The 18,174-nt window shown below is 46.8% G+C and overlaps 1 protein-coding gene across 3 annotated transcripts in view; it reads left to right on the top strand.

Moving 5' to 3' along the window:
- Window positions 1-18,174, top strand: part of LYST (lysosomal trafficking regulator) — a 4,348,576-nt gene that overhangs the window by 1,657,923 nt on the left and 2,672,479 nt on the right. For all 3 annotated transcript variants that reach the window (XM_086927077.1, XM_086927076.1, XM_086927078.1), the window contains one exon: window positions 6,712-6,910. In XM_086927077.1, the coding sequence (XP_086783203.1) occupies window positions 6,712-6,910 (199 nt within the window). The remainder of the gene's footprint in view (window positions 1-6,711; window positions 6,911-18,174) is intronic.

Here is an 18,174-nt window from a genome sequence, read left to right as displayed (position 1 = left end):
TTCTTGTTTATGACCAGTTTTACGATGGGAGGGTGCCCGACCTTATTGGTGTTTCATCGATATCTGATGGGAATTCTGGGTCTGGCAGGGTAATCCGTCACGATCCGGACATCTAAAATATGTGCTGACCAGCATGACTTCGCTCTTTGTATTATTGTAGAAATATGTGTATAACCATATCATAAACTCAAGAATTCTTGCCCGCAGCTGTTATTTCTGTATATAAGGAGAAGGCTGGTTCTGTAAAAACGAACAGTCTCCTGAGAACTTACAGCCCGTGCTGTTGTAATTCTAGGACACATGTTACTTGGTTGCAACCAATAAAACTCGATCTCTGACTGCACCTAGAAGACTCTTGGTTTCTGTGGTCCGGAACAGGGAGAACTCAGAGGTCTTCGGGTGTGATCCCCTGGCACCACCGGGTCTCTAAAAACCCGGCACCTCAAGACCAGCTATCCTAATGGTAGCATGGACAAAGCAGTCTTAGGCTAAACTCTTTTGGCATGTGAAGCCAGCTGTTTTACCACATATAACCCCTTGAATACCAAGTGAAAGGACACCACACAGGTTGTTATGAAAATAAACAATATATTTATTAACTAACATACACCTCTGAACTCTTTATGAGGTCAGAGGGCTAAGCACATGACAATCTCTTAGGAAAAAACGTTTAAGTTGCACAAATTACAATGGTGCCCTGGGGGCACGACAAACCATATACTAAGTAAGTGGAATGTGAAAGTCGATAGAAGGAATGGTACTGTCCAGAGGCTGTAGGATCGCTGGGACCACGCCACCCTAACTTTAGGTAAGTAATAGGAGGCCCACGGAACGCGTGTGCAGAGTGTGAACTCACACGCGAAATGCGTAACAACGTCTATGGACAGTACAGTTCAAGTAACAGGTGAGTACGGACAATCCTGACTAGTTGAGACTAAAACGACAATGGAACTGGACACTAGGAGAGTCAAGCTACCCTTGAGCACCGAAATGCTCTTCTTACCTCACCCACGGGCTGCGGGTGCATAGGTGTCAAAGTGTGTCGGGTTTCCGCGTCAAAGTCTATGGAGCCTTGAAAAAAGATGCTGCAGGCGACCAGGAGGAAGATGTCTGGTGTGATCCAAGGGTGGATCAGAGATGTTGAAGACCTGAAAGCAGAGGGGACAATGTTCAAAGTCACTAGCCAGTGACTGGAGTGGAACCAGATGTCGTCGTCGCGATCAGGTGAAGAGTGGACGCTTGTCTCTGCAGCCACGTGGACCAGGAGGTGTCTTCGACGACCAGGATGGAGGCACGAGCTGTCCCACGCAGGCTCTCGCTGTCGGCGGTGTCGGATCCGGATTCGGAGTCAACAGGCCTTGGCAAAGGCAACCCACACGGTGAGTGGAAACGGCGTCTGGAGTGGACCAGGAGGGTCCGGGATGCCTCACTTTTGGAAGGAAGCAAGGGCCAGTCTGGAGCAACCAGACTAGCAGTTATGATTTCGTGGATCGTCGTCTAGGAGGCCACAAGCCAGCCGGCATGTGACCAGACAACGCGTCGAGCAGCAGGCAAGCAGAAGGGCCCCACGCAGATCTCGTGGAGGCTGGAGGGCTGATCTTCGGTGCAGGAGCTGCTCGGGGCTGGGGCTTCTCAATCCCCAAAGCACTTCGGCGAGGTTACCTCAGAAGTCGTGCTGGAAGCGAAGTGCAGTTTCATTCAAGATGGCCGGTCCCACGTGTCTCGTCGCACCCACGGATCTCAGCTGTGCTGCAGATGTAGGTAGAGGTCGGAGAGGTCTGGGAATCCGGGTCTCGTCGGGCTCTGAAGTCTGGATCCTCGAGGGAAGACGACAAAGTGAAGCCGCTGGATGCTTGATGGTGCCTGCAGTTGCAGGGTGGACACTCCTTGCCCACAAGGGAGATTCTTCAGTCTTCTGTGGAGCAGAACGTCGAAGTCCAGAGTTTCTTCTTGTAAAGCTGTTCAGGATAATCTAATTTGGAATGGGACCAGCTCCTACCTTTATCCGGCTAAAGGGGGCTGTACTACGACTAGGTCCCTCCTCTGGGTGGGGCCAGGAAGGGGGGTGGTTACACCCCCTATCCTTTGTCCGGTCTTGCGCCAGAGCTGGGGCTGGAGAGCCCCAGGAACTGGTTTAGACCGGTGTATGCACAGGGACACCTTGTGTGCCCCAGGCATGTCTCATTCCTTTCAGCCCTGTCCTACCCAATACACAAAATCCTGTCTGGGGTGGAGCTGGAACCTCCCAAGGCAGGAAACCCTTTGTCCAAGCCTCCCTCGCTGGAAGGACTCCCAGCAGCAGGAGGTCAGACTTGTGTCTGTGGTGGCAGCATCCATTTTGTGATGCTGAGGCTCGAGTTAACTTTAACCGGGGTTCACAGTTACATACATGTCGTGTCCCTCTAGAAGGGTGGAAGGCTACCCCCGTCGCCAGAATTGGCGAGGGGGTAGTATTCCAATTCGTATGACACCTTACTCGACATGTTTTGATAATGCTATACCAAAGTCAGCAATAACCGCCAGGATTATAATGCACTTAAGAGTATATGGTATAGCGTTATCATGGAAACAGCTAAAGGACTTGGTTCCGAAAGCTGCAGACAGGCTCAGCTCATGCTAGAGCACCATCTCACATAATTCCAAGCACTCTGCCTTCAGGATTGATAAGGCCTGCCATAGGAGTGACTGATAGGAGGATATGTGTCCATTTTTGGGTTAGATATAGGGATACTATATCTAAAGCAAAGGTTGATTACACCACCTTGCCCCAGCTGGTTGATCAGCCAGTTGTGTCAGATTTGGATGGCCAGCCAGGGGTGGCATAATACATGCTGCAGCCCCTGGTAGGCCCTGTGTGCACCTATGCCCTGGCTACCTAAGGTACACTGTACAGGGACTGATAAGGTGACTCGGTATCCAATTAGATATGCACCTAAGGTACTTGGATGTCAATTTAGAGAGAGGCAGCTAGGCTGTGGATCTGATTAGCAGGCCCACAGCCAGGGAAAGTCGTAAACCAGTGAAGCAAAAAGCAAAAATCGGGGTTGACCATAGGATTGCAGACCCCACTCTCCTACAATGACCAAGTCTTTGTTGGTTACGTGGGTGCTAAGAAAGGTCGGGCGGTGCACAAGCGGACCATCTCTTGGTGGGTCGTGTTGTGCATCAAGGTATGCTACTCTTTGGCTAAAAAGGATCCTCCTGTTGGGCTGAGGGCCCATTCCACTCAGGCCACGGTGGCTACTACTGCCTTGGGTCGGGGAGTCCCCTTGCAGGACATCTGTTAGGCAGCTACGTGGGCCTCGCTGCACACGTTTGCAAGACACTACTGCCTGGACAGCCAAGTCCGGAGAGATGGCTTTTTCGGTCGTTCCGTTCTCCAGGACTTTCTGGTGTGATCATTGGTTCGCAGACCCACCACCGGGGTTGGTATTGCTGGGGTATCTATTCTAAGGTAAGCAATCTAATACTAACCTGTTTCTTTCAGATGCACAAGTTACTTGCCTTCGGTAATGATATATCTGTAAGAAACAGTAGTTAGTATTAGATTCCTTACCGCCCCACCCATCCTCCCCGTTCTGCGAACCGATATCTAGGGTTAAGGTCATCCCCTTTTAGGGCCCTAGTTTCATGGCACCAGTGTTGGTTTTTATCATGGCTCTGCGTTTCTGGCGCGGAAAAGCTATGTATAAGAACTGACGTCCGCGCGTGAGGGCGGCGTCTAAGTACTCCGGCGACATCATCCCGACGACGGACGCGGAGCCACAGACGACGCCTACCGACACGCAAGGGTACTGCTACGCAAAAGTTTCCGGATCCAGTGTGGCGCCTGGGGATATTCTAAGGTAAGGAATCTAATACTAACTACTGTTTCTTACAGATATATCGTTACCGAAGGTAAGTAACTTGTGCTTTAGGACACTAGCACATCCATGCAGACAGGTAAAACGGCCAACCCAAATGGATTGCCATCAGAATTCTACAAGGGCTTGGCCAGCAGACTATCACCCCAACCTCCTCTGTATGTACAAAGAAGCACACACCACTGGGGTACTCCCTCTGGATCTCCACATGACCACAATCATAGTCAACAGCAGAATATGGAGTACTGTGGATCCTACCAGCCGATAATCTACTTAATACTGAGGTTAAAATATTATAGCCTGATCGTAGTACCTGGTTGAAGCTCTGACACCTGTTTGGCTGTCAGAAGTACACAAAGGATATAGTAAAGGCCCACGGTGGTGATCCAGCACTACACTTCCTCAGGGATCGATGCTCATTGATATTTCATACAGATGGCCCATACACATTCACCCAAATCATAAATCCCCTTAGCACTATTTATTGAAAAGACAAACAAAATGACATTACATAAATAAAACAAATACAAAACAAACCATCATTAAAGTACACAAAATAAAATAAATGAAAGGTGGTCAGCTAAACTAATTGTGGACATTACAAAAAGCATATCAGAATGGAGCCTAAGTGAAGGATTCCTATTTGCAAGTAATCCCGACGATGCACAATTACAGTGATTCATTATCGACAGCAAATGGAAAAGTGACAGCAAAAGGAGCGCAAAGCCAGCCTCTGCTCTTGTTCCATGGGGCCCATATTTTCATCCATTTACCAGGGCAACCTCTACTTTCGTACACCACTCTCTCAGCCTGCATGCACCAGTCCATATTGGACTCCCAATCAGCCCATTTCAAACCCACCCATCCCTTCTAGGTTCTGGCGATGTTTTGCTTAGCCACCATGCTTCCCAAAGTGACCCACAGCTGATCGTGTCTAGACAGATCAGTGGCGTCCCAAATGTTCATGATGCACAACGTCAGGGTAGCCTCCAACACTTTCCCGCAAGTCTGAGATAGAGCAGAAACGACTCCCCCCCCCCCCCCCCCCGAATCCCTCCGCCCCCCAATTTCCCCAATAGCCTTGGAAAATTGGACAGTCCCACCATTGGTGCAAATAAGTACCTATGTGGCCTCAGCCACGGGGACGTAATGGAGAGTCCAGAAGACCAATTTTGACCAACAAAGAGCTTGTGAAATAGGTCCTATGTAATAGCTTAAGTTGGATCAATGTAAATTGGGAGCGTATTGCAACCACTCGGGCGACGCTAGGGCCTCCCTCCATTCCTCATCGGAAATCTCACCCACATCAGAACACCATTCTTTCGGACTTTGCCAAGGGGGTCGAAGAAATTGGTGAGGATTTTACGATACGTTAGAGATATGACTTTCTTGTGGAGATAGTCGTCCAATCGCCTGTCTTCCAAAGGCGAAGACACCGGCAATTCCTCACCTCTATGAAGCACCTTGGTCAGTACACTACGCATCTGAAGATAGCAGAAGGTTTCCCCATCATGTAGTTGGTATTGCCGCTGCCAATCACTGAAAGATACCATACCACCCTTAACCCACACGTCGCCCACCCGGGACAAACCAATCAAATCCCATTTGTCAATCCCAGGTTGCCACCCAAGTATATTCAGGCGATGGGAGTCAAATAATGGAGTTGCCTGCGTAATTTTGCCCCTCCAGCCCAAAGCTGAATTCGCAAGATGCCAGACAGACTGTTGTGGAGGTCGTGGTGAATTTGGGCTCTAGTTTCGTCCCTCCATACCTTGCCCTTAAATAAGTACCAGGTAGCATATTATATCTATCCATCCGATATGCAGGGTCATCAAATGGCAGGTGCATCCAGTGATTAAGAACAATAAGTTGTGAGGCCCAATAGTATGCTCTGATGGACGGTAAAGCAATGCCGCCATCATACCAGCTCCTAATAAGTTTGGCGAAGGCGATTCGGGGTGTGCCGTTATTCCACAAAAGGTTGCAAAGTTCAGACTCGACACAGGTAAAATACTGAACTATGATTAAATGTTGTGTATTCTGCAACGCATAAAGGAAGCGAGGGAGCGCCATGATTTTAAGGGAGGACTTTGCTTGGCAGTTCGGGCTGGACTGTTCCCATGGGGCACAGGATCAAGACTGATGTTCATATGGCTAGGTTCAAACTGGAATGGCATGGTGATCAAAAAAACGATGGATTTAGTCCCAGATCTCTGTACTGGGGTAAAGGTATGACACTGTTCTGCATTCTGTCCATAAACTGTTTTTTTGCATCATTTTATAAAGAGCTGTCCTTCCCAGAAGCGTAAGAGGGAGATTCCTCCAATGTTGGACATTCCCCCTAAGACGCTGAACAGGGGGCAGTAGATTACGTTGATAACCAAAACCGTACTGTTTCAACAATGCAAAGCTGACAGGCCGCTGGGTTGGGATAGAGGCCCGCAACCTGCCCTCTCTATCACTAGTCTTCTGGTTCTGCTGAGTACACCTGGCTTTGAGATCAATTTGAGTCGTAAACCTTTTCCACTAGCTCCTAGCCTTGCCCATCCATTTTCTAAAACAGGCATTCTACTGGGATCTTGTAGTCCATAATCACAGTCAGAGACAATACATGTCAGTAGCTAACCAGACGCTGACCATACGAGATATATTTTACTAAAAGTCTGACTGTTTCAGCTAGTGACTACATGAAAACCTGCTACTGCAGTGGGCGGGGGAAATTTATCATAAATCAATGGAATGCTTTGGGTTTTTTCATAGCTGTATATATTACTATAAACCTGGTAAAGCAGTGTCTATTTACAATCTTTGTTTCAGTCGAGGATCAATTACTTTGTATTTCTTCCAGGAGCACAGAGATGTCGACCTTGCATCGATTCCCAAGAACGTTTGCTTGTCCTATGTGAAAATTATTGAGGAAGTGCTTGGCTGCCCCCCTGATCTGGAGCTTCTGAAACTGATTTTCAGTTTTCTTTTGGCAGTACATCCTCCCACACATACATATGTTTGTCACAATCCCAACAATTTCTTCTGCTCCTTACATGCAGGTATTTTGTGTTTTATTCACTTTTTTTAACAGAGCTTTTTAATTGGTTCAGTCAATATGTTGTTGACTTCTGCATAAATGCAACATGTTTTTCATTTTAAATGAGACGATTATTCCTTTTTCAGCCATGTATTTAGTACCTAGTAGTTATTTTTGGTTTTAGCATCAGCCCTGTCCAGCACTCGAATCCTCGTTCACCCAAGGAATCCTGTGGTGTCCCAAGTTCTTAAGCATAATACACCTTGTTCCTCATTAGCGATTGTAACATTTTAAATCTTCCTCTGATAACGGACTCAAGCTTGCCTGATTAACAACTAGAACAGTAGATCTAAGCTATGACTATGCGCTATTTTAACATTGCCCATCTCTTTATATCGGGAGTGAAAACAGATTTGTTTTAGGCTCTTCAGCTGTTTCCCTCTTTTATTGAAATCCTTTTCTGTTTTTGTAATCTTTTTAATGTTTACTTCAAACTGCATTTGTTTAAATTGGTTTAGCTGAGGTCTGTTTCTTAGTAGTAGATTTTGTAATTTTTGAGTATTTGGCATTTACAAATAATGATGCCTTCTTTTAGGCGTAAGTTCATAGGACCTTGGTGATTCTTATATGCTGCCATCAGTGTTATGGTATGGGCTCATCCGTATGCTATTCACCACGCACAGAACATTTCACCACTAATAATAGGTTCATCTTATTTTTTCTGTGCTTACCAATACATCCTATAAAGTGTAAAAAAAAAATGTGTGCCGCAGGTTTTGCAAGTGTATGAAACTTGGTAGATACTAGCCATAAAATATGTTCTGCATCAGCAAACGCTTCTAGATCTTTTAGGGTTAGGGCGCTTTTGTTCCCCTTAAACCTGTCAATGCAATCCTCAGTAGGTGCGGTTTCATGGCAACTGTTGGTACCCAGAAGAGCCCCATCCTCGTTTCGCCTCAAGTTCACCAACAATTTCAAAGGTAAAAAAAATCACAAACTAATTTCGAAAAATGAAGAATAATTTAATGGACAAACATACACCAACATTATTAAAGGAGAATAAGGGGTGGCCGAGATATAATTTTTTTTTTTTTAGGCAAAGCAAGCAGAGGAGAAGGGAAACACCATTGAAAAACAACAGTTCATGGATGACTGGGATCTAGGAGGGATTTTAGGCATACTGCAGTGGAGAATACTCCAGGCCAGGTAGTTGCAGTTTGTTTTCCTTCGCTTCTTGCCCTTCGTCCTTCCATTAGTCTGACATGTGATCACACTTTCCTTCCATCCTACACTGATTACGTCTGTAAAAATTGTAACTGGAGTCCATCTCTCCTTCATACCTGTCTTTTACCTTCTACCCAGGAATGGAGAATGTTTCTTCTAAATTGTAGGTCCGTCTGTAAACATCACACCGAACTACACACACTGATTGAAGAGCTTAATCCTCACGCTCTCTTCATACAGATAATGATCCAGCTATTGTCTGGGCCATTCCACAAGGATTCACGTTAAAGAGACTGGATCGCCAGACTGGGAGAGGTGGGGGATTGGCCATTGTTTATCGTGACAGCTATAAATGCCGATTCACCCCCACCACTTCACCAACCTGCGAAAGTTTTCACTTTTCGCTAGAATTCTCCCCCACTACCACCTTCTCTGGCATCCTAGCCTACCGTCCTCCTGGCGCTCTTAACAATTTCATTATTAAAATTACGGATCTTGCTGCAAGTATCGTGTTATCCTCACCCAATTTCACCTTGTTGGGGGATCTCAACTTGCATCTAGATGATCCTCACGATACTGCAGCCAATACTCTTTGTTCCAACCTTCAAGCGCTGGATCTACATCAAAAGGGGTTTCATGTAACTCACAATAGAGGTCACTTGCTTGACCACATTTACAGCAATATTGATGATTTCATGGTTGAACCCCCTATTCCATTACCTTGGACAGAAGTCGCCCTGGCTAGAGATCCACCTAGGAAGGCATTGAATGCCAATACAGCAGCCAACAACTTTGATGATTCGATCTCCTCCACACTTGATATGGTCCTCCCCGTACAGGCTAGTAACTTCACGAAAAGATCTAAAGCTGCCCCATGGTTTACTCCCACTCTCAAGACTATGAAATTAGCCTGTCGTAAATACGAAAGAGCCTGGAGACAGGACTACTCCAAACCTAGGAAGGATGAATATAGAGCTGCCATTAGGCTCTATAAACAGGAGATAAAGGCGGCACAAGCTTCTTTTTACGGTAGCAAAATTAATGCAGCCGCCAACGCCCCAAGGGAAATTTTTAAAATTGTTAAATCACTCATCTCACCTCCTGCGGAATGCCCCTCTGCTGATGGTGCCCAAAACCGTTGCAATGATTTGGCTGTTTTCTTCTCTGAAAAAATTCAGACTATATACTCCTCTTTTAGGGATGCTAACAACGAGTTGGAACCCCCCGTCTCCACAACCTCTGATGCCTCTGTCCCTTGTAGGCTTGACATAATCCCACTCTTAGACATTCCGGTCCTAGACAGACTTATCTCCAAAATTACCTCCGGCTCTCCCAACGATCCAGCACCCCCTCAGACCCTCATTAAGGCTATGGACGTGATCCGCCCGGTCATATTGGACGTTCTCAACACTTCCATCTCCTCTAAATCCGTACCTCCTTCATGGAAGTGTGCGATGGTGAAGGCCTTGTTGAAGAAGCCCAATCTTGACCAGTCCAACTTGGCGAATTACCGTCCTATTTCCTTGCTCCCTTGGTTGAGCAAACTGCTTGAGAGGCACGTAAATAACATCTTGATGAACTATTTGGAGTCAAATAGCCTTCTGCGTGCCTCTCTGACAGGGTTTCGTCCTTTACATGGGACTGAAACCGCCCTCCTAGCGGTAACAGAGGAAGCAAGAGCAGTGTTAGACCGGCGTGGAAAAGTCGCCATCATCTTATTAGACCTCAGCGCCGCGTTCGACACGGTCAACCATGTCACGCTGTTACAACGACTGGCGGACATAGGCGTGTCGGGCCCGGCCCTGGAATGGCTGACATCCTTCCTGGCTGACCGTTTCTTCCAGGTCTTTGAGGGTGAGGCGATGTCATCTAAACATCCACTCAGGTGTGGGGTTCCTCAGGGCTCCTCCCTGAGCCCCACCCTGTTTAATGCCTACATGGAACCCCTAGACAGGATAGTCCATCCCTTCGGTGTGCGTATTGTCACCTACGCGGACGATACCCAACTGGTGGTCTCCTTAGACCACTCGGAGGGATCGTCCAACACCTTAGGCCCCTGTCTGGAGGCTGTTGCCAGATGGATGCAATCTTCCTGTTTAAAACTTAACGGGGAGAAGACAGATGTCATCTTATTGGGTAATCCTTCTCCCTCTGTCTTTGCATCCATCTGGCCTCCATGTCTGGGCCCGCCCCCCGTTCCCAAGTCCCAAATAAAAAGCTTGGGGATTTGGTTCGATACAGCCTTGAACTTCTCGGTCCAAGCCACAAAGACCGCAGCTACCTGTTTTGGGTTGATGAGGATGCTGCGGAAGGTGCTCCCTCTGCTTCCATTTCAGGCAAGGAGGATCCTGGTCCAGGCTCTTATACTATCTCGCCTGGACTACGGGAATGTCCTCTATATGGGAGCCCCCTCCTTTGCCATCCAGAAGCTCCAAGTCACCCAAAACAGTGCGGCCCGTCTACTCTACAATCTTCCTCGCTGGTAGTCAGCAAGGAATGCCCTAAGGGAGCTTTACTGGCTCCCCATAGCGGCTAGAGTACAATTCAAAGCCATGTGTATTTTACACAAAGCCTTCCATCGCATCGGCCCTGCAATTTTACAGCCCTTGGTCACTCCCTATGTCCCGTCCCGCTCCCTCCGATCCTGTACCCTCCAGCTGGCTACCTCCATCAGAGTCAGGAAAGCCCGCTGGGGAGGCCGCTCCTTTTCACACACTGCGGCTAAGCTCTGGAACACCCTCCCTTTATCCCTTCGAGGAACTACTAATCATCTTTCCTTCAGAAAAGCCCTGAAAACTCACTTGTATGCTAAATCCTGCTGATCTGCCCTGAGCCCGCGCTAAGTAAGTTTTCAGTCATAAGCGCTACGAGGCCTCCGGGTAGATAGCGCTATACAAGTGCAGTTTCAATTCAATTCAATTTTCATCTTATCACTTAGTCTTTGAAATGGAAGTCAACATTCTTCAGCAGGACAAAATCCACTGAGTGCCCAGTGAAGTGGGATACATCATTGTCGAGCTCCCACTGAATCAGGTGCTTTTGGAGCCAAAAGTTTGAGTGGAAGAAAGCTGGATTTTGCAGCTGCCAATGTCACTTTATTGCTTGGATGAATTTTCCTCCTTGCCCCGGTCCAAAGTTATACATTTGGTATGAGTCCATTTTTTGGTTCTCAGAATCCTCTTGGAAGGCAAGGCTGGAAGCTGCAGCATGCAGGGTTCCAGAATGTTGAAACAATTTTCAGTGCAGCAAAAATCTCTGCGTCGGACAAACCTGTTTTTCTTGCCCACCTTGATGTGTCCTCCCTGGGCATGACTCAGCACCATGTCCTGGTCCTCTGAGGATGGAAAAATGTCCATGTATTTCCAGCTTTTGGGAAAGTTCTTCCTGGTCACTCCAAGGCCCTCCAAATGCACAAGCCAGCACTGTAGGCACTAGGACTCTCTAGCCAAAACACCTGCAGGTTCCAGTCTTCAGTGGTTCTTGTTTGAGTTAGCAGTCCTTCTACTTTTTGTGTCTGTAGAGGAGAAAACAGGAGATCAGCCACCTAATCCTTGGAGAACTCTCTCTGTGCTCTAGGCCCAAAGTCTTCTTTGTTCCAGCAGAGCATTCATCAGGAGTACTTATACCAAGTCAAAGAACATTTTAAGGAGGTGGTGATTGTAGGAAGCTTGGATCCTTCTGCATGGTTACCCCAACTTTTTGCCTGGTGCTGTGATGGTTTCTGACTTGTCTGACTGGGATCCTGCTAATAAGGACCCCAGTCTCTGTGCTTTCTCCCTTAAATTTATTATGGTGAGTACTTGGGTAAATCCCAGATTAGGTACTGGTGTATCCTTGTAAGTCCCTAGCATATAGTACTGAGGTACGCAGGGCATAGGTACACCAGGGGTCTCCCATGGGCTGCAGCATACATTATGGAACCCATGAGAGACCGCTCAAATCCTGACTGCAGGCCTGCCATTGCAGCCTGTGTAAGCGGATGCTAGCACCACTTACACAAGGAGATGATGGACGGAGCGCTGAAACTTTTCAGACACTCACCCCCAGTCACAGATCTAGGTTGAATCCATCATTGTTCTTTAGCTCACTTCCCAACCCCAGTTAAGATACAGGTGTATGCAAATCAGTCTTGACCCTGTACCTTTTAGGAACAGTCCAGCCCGAACTGCCACGCCATGTCTTCCTTGGACCGAAAACAAGCATCCTGGGACCAGTTTCGGGCTAACAGCACTCATCAGCCAGGCTAGCTTGAAGACCCTTGTCTGGGCATACCCTGCCAACTTAGGGCGAACAAAGCAAGCACAAGGAGATGATGGACGAAGCGCTGAAACATTTCAGACACTCACCCCGTTCACAGATCTTGGTTGAATCCATCATCATGCTGTAGATCACTTCACCACCCCAGTTCAGACACAGCTATATGCAAATCAGTCTTGACCCTGTACCTCATGGGAACAGTCCAGCCCGAACTGCCAAGCCATGTCTTCCCTGGACCGTAAACAAGCATCCTGGGACTGGTTTCAGGCTAACCGCCCTCATCAGCCAGGCTAGCTTGAATCCAGTGGCAAAGTGAGCGAGGGACCCATGTCTGGGCATACCCTGCCAACTTAGGGCGAACAAAGCAAAGACAAGGAGATGATGGATGTAGCGCTGAAACTTTTCACTCACCCCCAGTCACAGGTCTGGGTTGAATCCTTCATTGTTCCTTAGCTCACTTTGCCAACCCAGTTCAGGCACCGCTATATGCAAATCAGTCTTGACCCTGTACCTCATGGGAACAGTCCAGCCCCAACTGCCAAGCCATGTCTTCCCTGGACCGTAAACAAGCATCCTGGGACCGGTTTCGAGCTAACAGCCCTCATAAGCCAGGCTAGCTTGAATGCAGGAGCAAAGGGAGCAAGGGACCCACTTCTGGGCATACCGTGCCAACTTAGGGAGAACAAAGCAAAGACAAGGAGATGAGGAACGGAGCGCTGAAACGTTTCAGACACTCACCCCCAGTCACAGATCTTGGTTGAATCCATCATCGTTCTTTAGCTCACTTCACCACCCCAGTTCAGACACAGCTATATGCAAATCAGTCTTGACCCTGTACCTCATGGGAACAGTCCAGCCCGAACTGCCAAGCCATGTCTTCCCTGGACCATAAACAAGCATCTTGGGACTAGTTTCGGGCTAACATCCCTCATCAGCCAGGCTAGCTTGAATCCAGTGGCAAAGTGAGCAATCGACCCATGTCTGGGCATACCCTGCCAACTTAGGGCGAACAAAGCAAACACAAGGAGGTGATGGATGGTGCGCTGACACTCATCCCCAGTCTCCGAACTGGGTTGAATCCATCATCGTTCTCTAGCTCACTTTGCCACCCCAGTTCAGACACAGCACCACTTATGACAGATATAGGTTTCCCTATAACTGAGGTCACTGCCCTTAAAGCTTATAAGTCACCCCTCAGGCAGGCCTTTCAATCCTGAGGGCAGGGTGCTCGGTTTTAAGTGTGAGTGTGCCTCTGCATGAGTAGAACTCCCCTACAACCTTTGATGTCCAGTCTCCCGGGTTGTAAGTGCATCAGCCATTAAGATGCCTAGAGTGGCCAAGCGTCATGACGCCATGACCATTTCTAAACTGGCAGTAACGAACCCTGTCATGTTTGGTATCAAACATTTTTTAATCATACCCCCACACCATAAACGGTGTGGGAGGTATGATTCCATACATTGTAAAGCTCCCCTAGGTAGCCCTCAGTGCTCCTGGTACCAGTCTTCCAGAACCGGACAGCAAGCTAGGCTGCTGCTGACCTGAGACATGTTTCTGATGGATACATCTGCCTGTGCATTTTTCACTTTTTGAATTTACACCTGCGCCAGCATTCCACAGAAACTTTTTCCTAGCTCGCCCACGTTGGCGAGGATGTCACAATGGCACGGCTCCGCTCGCGGCTCTGTTTTACATCACCGAAGCCACAAGTAGACCTCATCGGCATGCTGAAGTTCCCTTTTTTCCTTGCCGTTGACTCAACGGTTTTCAGGGACTCCATTTTCTTCAATAGTTACTTTATCTGCTGTTTCTCTTAGTGTGGCAGTGCTATGGCGACATGGAAGAAGTCTTGTTTCAAGCCCTGCAGAGAGTGTGGCTGTCATATGTCTATCACTGACCCCCATGAAGACTGTTTGTGGTGTCTTTCTTCAGGCCACGACGTCAGAGGCTGCTTCAGTTGTCGGAAGATGAAACAGAAGGCTTTGAAGGAGAGTGAGGCTAAGCTTTTTCTGGCGAAGGCGAGGAAGGAAATGAGGCCCCTAAAAAGGTCAAAGTCAAAATCAAAGTTGACTTTGCATACTTAGAAGTCGAGGAAACATTAGACGAGAAAGCATGGTTCCCGATGTCGTTCATCGAAGGATAGAGCTTCGAGGTCGCCGTCTCTGGCTTTGCGACGTCATTCTAAAGACTTCATCTTGCTGTCGCCTTCTCCTTCTCCTCAAATGACTCCGGCTCACTCTGACACCGAGGGATTCTCCGGCGCAGTCGCAGACACCGAGGGGTTCTCCGGCGCCAAGGTCTGTCTCTGGCGCCAAGAGATTCTCAGGAACCTAGGGGGTCTTCTCCTGTGCCTGCATCCTCACCTGTTTTGGGTCCGACGACCTGACGCCTACTCGGCCTCGAGTGGATTCAGACTCTGCTCCTTATCCACCCTTTCTTGGACCTGGGTCGGATCCTTCGCATTTTCTTAATGCGATGTACAGCATGTTTCAGAGCAGCTTACCCTACTACTGCGTCGTTGGGCCACGTGGGTTCGCTGCATTCAATTTGTTTGTTCCTCAGCAAGAAGCTTTTATGCCGACTGCGCCGTCTTGGCAGTTTCTGGCTCAGAGGTTCTCAACTCCGTTTTCTCAGTCCCGGCGCCATCTGGTGATCCTTCTTCCTCTCGGCTTCGTTCGGCGCCGATGCCTATATCGGAGGCCCTTCCATTGACACTGGTGTCTCTAGCGCCACACTTGGCACCGCCGACGCTTCGGTCAAGAAGAGAGGCCCAAAGGCTGTTGGAAGAGTACGTTTTCTTCCAGTGGATGCTCATCAATAGTCATAAGCACATGAATATTCCCGCCCATGTGCGGGGACCCTGGCAAATCATATACACATATATTTGAAAACACATATGAAGATATATATATATATATATATCGAAACAAAACTCCAAACGCCACCTCCAATCAATCCGATCGGCGAAGCAAGGAGAGACGGACCACCAGAACTGGCTTCAAATATATTTAATAGTGCAGGTAAGGTGAAACCGCAGCAGCACGACGCATTTCGGGCCCAGGGGCCCTTGATCACATGCAAAGTCGTAACAATTTTTTTCACTTTTTAAATGCTAGTGAATAGTGGACACACCCCCTGGATGCTCGAGTTTTTTTCATTACATGACCATGGAAATAGAAATAAGACATGTAGATCTCCAACTGGTCGAAAATTACTCATTTGCGAGATGGAATGCAATTATTTAAGCACCCAACCAAGCAGAAATTGTCAGAGTGATGAAAGAAAAATGTTCATCATATAAACACTTCACAGTAGAAACATATATCTGCATAAATGCTGATTCAAAATGTAGCAACTCATCAGCTATTTTCGTGATGTATAAGCTGGACATTAATGTAGCAGAGAGAAGGGTGCCAAAAACTTCCAGGATAAGTCCCTATAGGCTCCCTTTCTTCCTGCAATACATAAAATGTGATTCCTAGATTAAGAGAATAAACATATGGCAACTTATCGCATCTCAAGAGAATAGCGTCAATATAAAGTGACTAATGCACCTTCTAAAAGACATATCAATAGCAGCAAATATATTTGTGATAATCACAAAATACGACTTAAACCATTGTGCAAAACAGAGCTGTAATTATAGTGCAAAAATAATTATGTTAAAGTGCCATGTGCATGATGACGATCGGTCTAAAAAACATCCATATATATGTCATAACAATTAAAAATCGGTAATAACCTGATTTCATTGTTAAAACCACATAAATAACATATATTTTACAAGTATCCGATCACATCATGATTCATAAAAAGTGAACACCTAATATAAAAGTGAGCAGTGCTAAGGGTTAGAATAATAAATCTATAATGTACAAAATGAAGACAGTATAGAGGCAACAGGGAACATGACTACCTCTATATATACGTATGAACCTCTTGTCCTAGCGTTTCTAAGGAACAACAAAAATACACTGAAGAGAAATGAGAACTATCAGAAGCCACATAGCTCGGAATTTGTATTCCTAACACATGAGAGAACAATCACATAGGGACATCAGAATATCTTAACACAATCACACACTACAGATGAGTGTACATGTCTTCAGAATTATTGAGCCCATTCTGCCTTTTACTGTCGAATTGCAGAATAATGGTGGTTTCCAACTGTCTAAGTAATGAGTCTCTATTGCCACCCCTGCAAAGTTTGGGAACTGATCCTACCACATAGTATGTTGAGCAGGATAAGTCATTATTATGTTTGATCTTAAAATGCCGAGCCACAGGGTAGACGGGATCATTGTGCAGGATGGCCCTCAAATGCTGAAGGATTCAGACGTGCACCTGTAGTTTGGTGCTACCAATATAGTTGAGACCACAGGTGCACGTCAGGACATAAACGTCAAACTCAGTCTTGCAATTCAAACTACCAACAATGGGAAACTCATGCTGTCCAAAGGGTGTTTGATAATGTGTTTTATTGATCCCGAATTGACATGCCCTGCAAGAGGAGCACTTCCGAAAACCAGTCGCAGGTTTTAACCATATAGTTTTTTGTCTGGTTTCTGGACTGGTAGTGCCAATACCATACCCCATATTTTTGGCCCTACAGAAAGTGACCAACGGGCTATTGGGTAGCAGAGCTCCTAACACTGGATCAGTTAGCAAAATAGGCCAGTTTTTTTAACAATAGTTCTGATTTTGTTTTCCTCACTGCTGAAAGCAGTGATCATTCTGGGACAATCATCACCTGTAGAGGTCGATTTTACTTCAGACATGAATTCATTGCTCAAGGCCTCAGAATTTAACAGACTTGCTCTCGAGCGAGTATTAACCTTTGCTAATGCTTGTTTTAGAATGGCATCAGAGTAGCCACGTGCTTTAAATCTAATGTTCATTTCTGTTAAAAATGCTTCAAAGTCATGAGAAGTACTGCAAATCCTTTTTAAACGCAGCATCTCCCCTAGAGGAATACTATTGATGGTATGCTTGGGATGCATGCTAGTCGCGTGCAAGGTTGTATTGCCTGCCGTGGGCTTCCTATAGAGTGTGGTCTCAATTCTATTATTGACAACATACAGTTTCACGTCCAAGAACTCAATTTCTTGCTTGCTCATATGGACCGTGAACTTCAAATTGAGAGAATTGTCATTGATTTCTTGGACAAACAACAAAGCTTCGTGTACATCTCCCTGCCATAGAATAAATACATCGTCAATATATCTTAGATATTTGACTGTCTTTTCATTTACCCAGATGCGATGTCGGATATTAAGGACTTGTTCCTCCCACCAGCCAATGTGTAAACACGCATAGCTGGGGGAGAAACAGGATCCCATCGCTAATCCTTCGAGCTGTCTCCATATATCCTTCCCATACAGAAAAAAGTTATTGTGGAGACACCAATTGACTAGGCTGATAACCTTGTTGTGTTCATAATATTCGATTGGGCGCTTGTTCAAAAAGTATTCAGTGGCCTGCAGCCCAATGTCATGAGCAATACTGGTGTAGAGGGATTCTACATCCAAGGTAATCAATAGCATATCGCTGTTCCACTCTAAATTTTCAATTTTGCTTAGGAAGTCACTCGTATCCCATGACATCCTTCTAAAACGTCTGGAGATGACCGGGGTGACTGGTCTCGCCCTTGCATGGTTCCAATCCTTTCTTAAGGATAGATCCTTCAAAGTGTCGGCTCCTCCATTTCTTTCGAAATCCCACCCTATCGCTCAGGGTGTCCCCCAGGGATCAGCGTTGAGCCCCTCCCTCTTTAATCTATACGTCCAGCCACTTACAGACGTGGCT

This window comes from Lissotriton vulgaris, chromosome 6 (assembly GCF_964263255.1).
Source record: "Lissotriton vulgaris chromosome 6, aLisVul1.2, whole genome shotgun sequence".
NCBI classification, from domain to species: Eukaryota; Metazoa; Chordata; class Amphibia; order Caudata; family Salamandridae; genus Lissotriton; species Lissotriton vulgaris.
The sequence above is the reverse complement of the archived record's forward strand: the minus strand, read 5'-3'. Positions and strand labels throughout refer to the sequence as shown.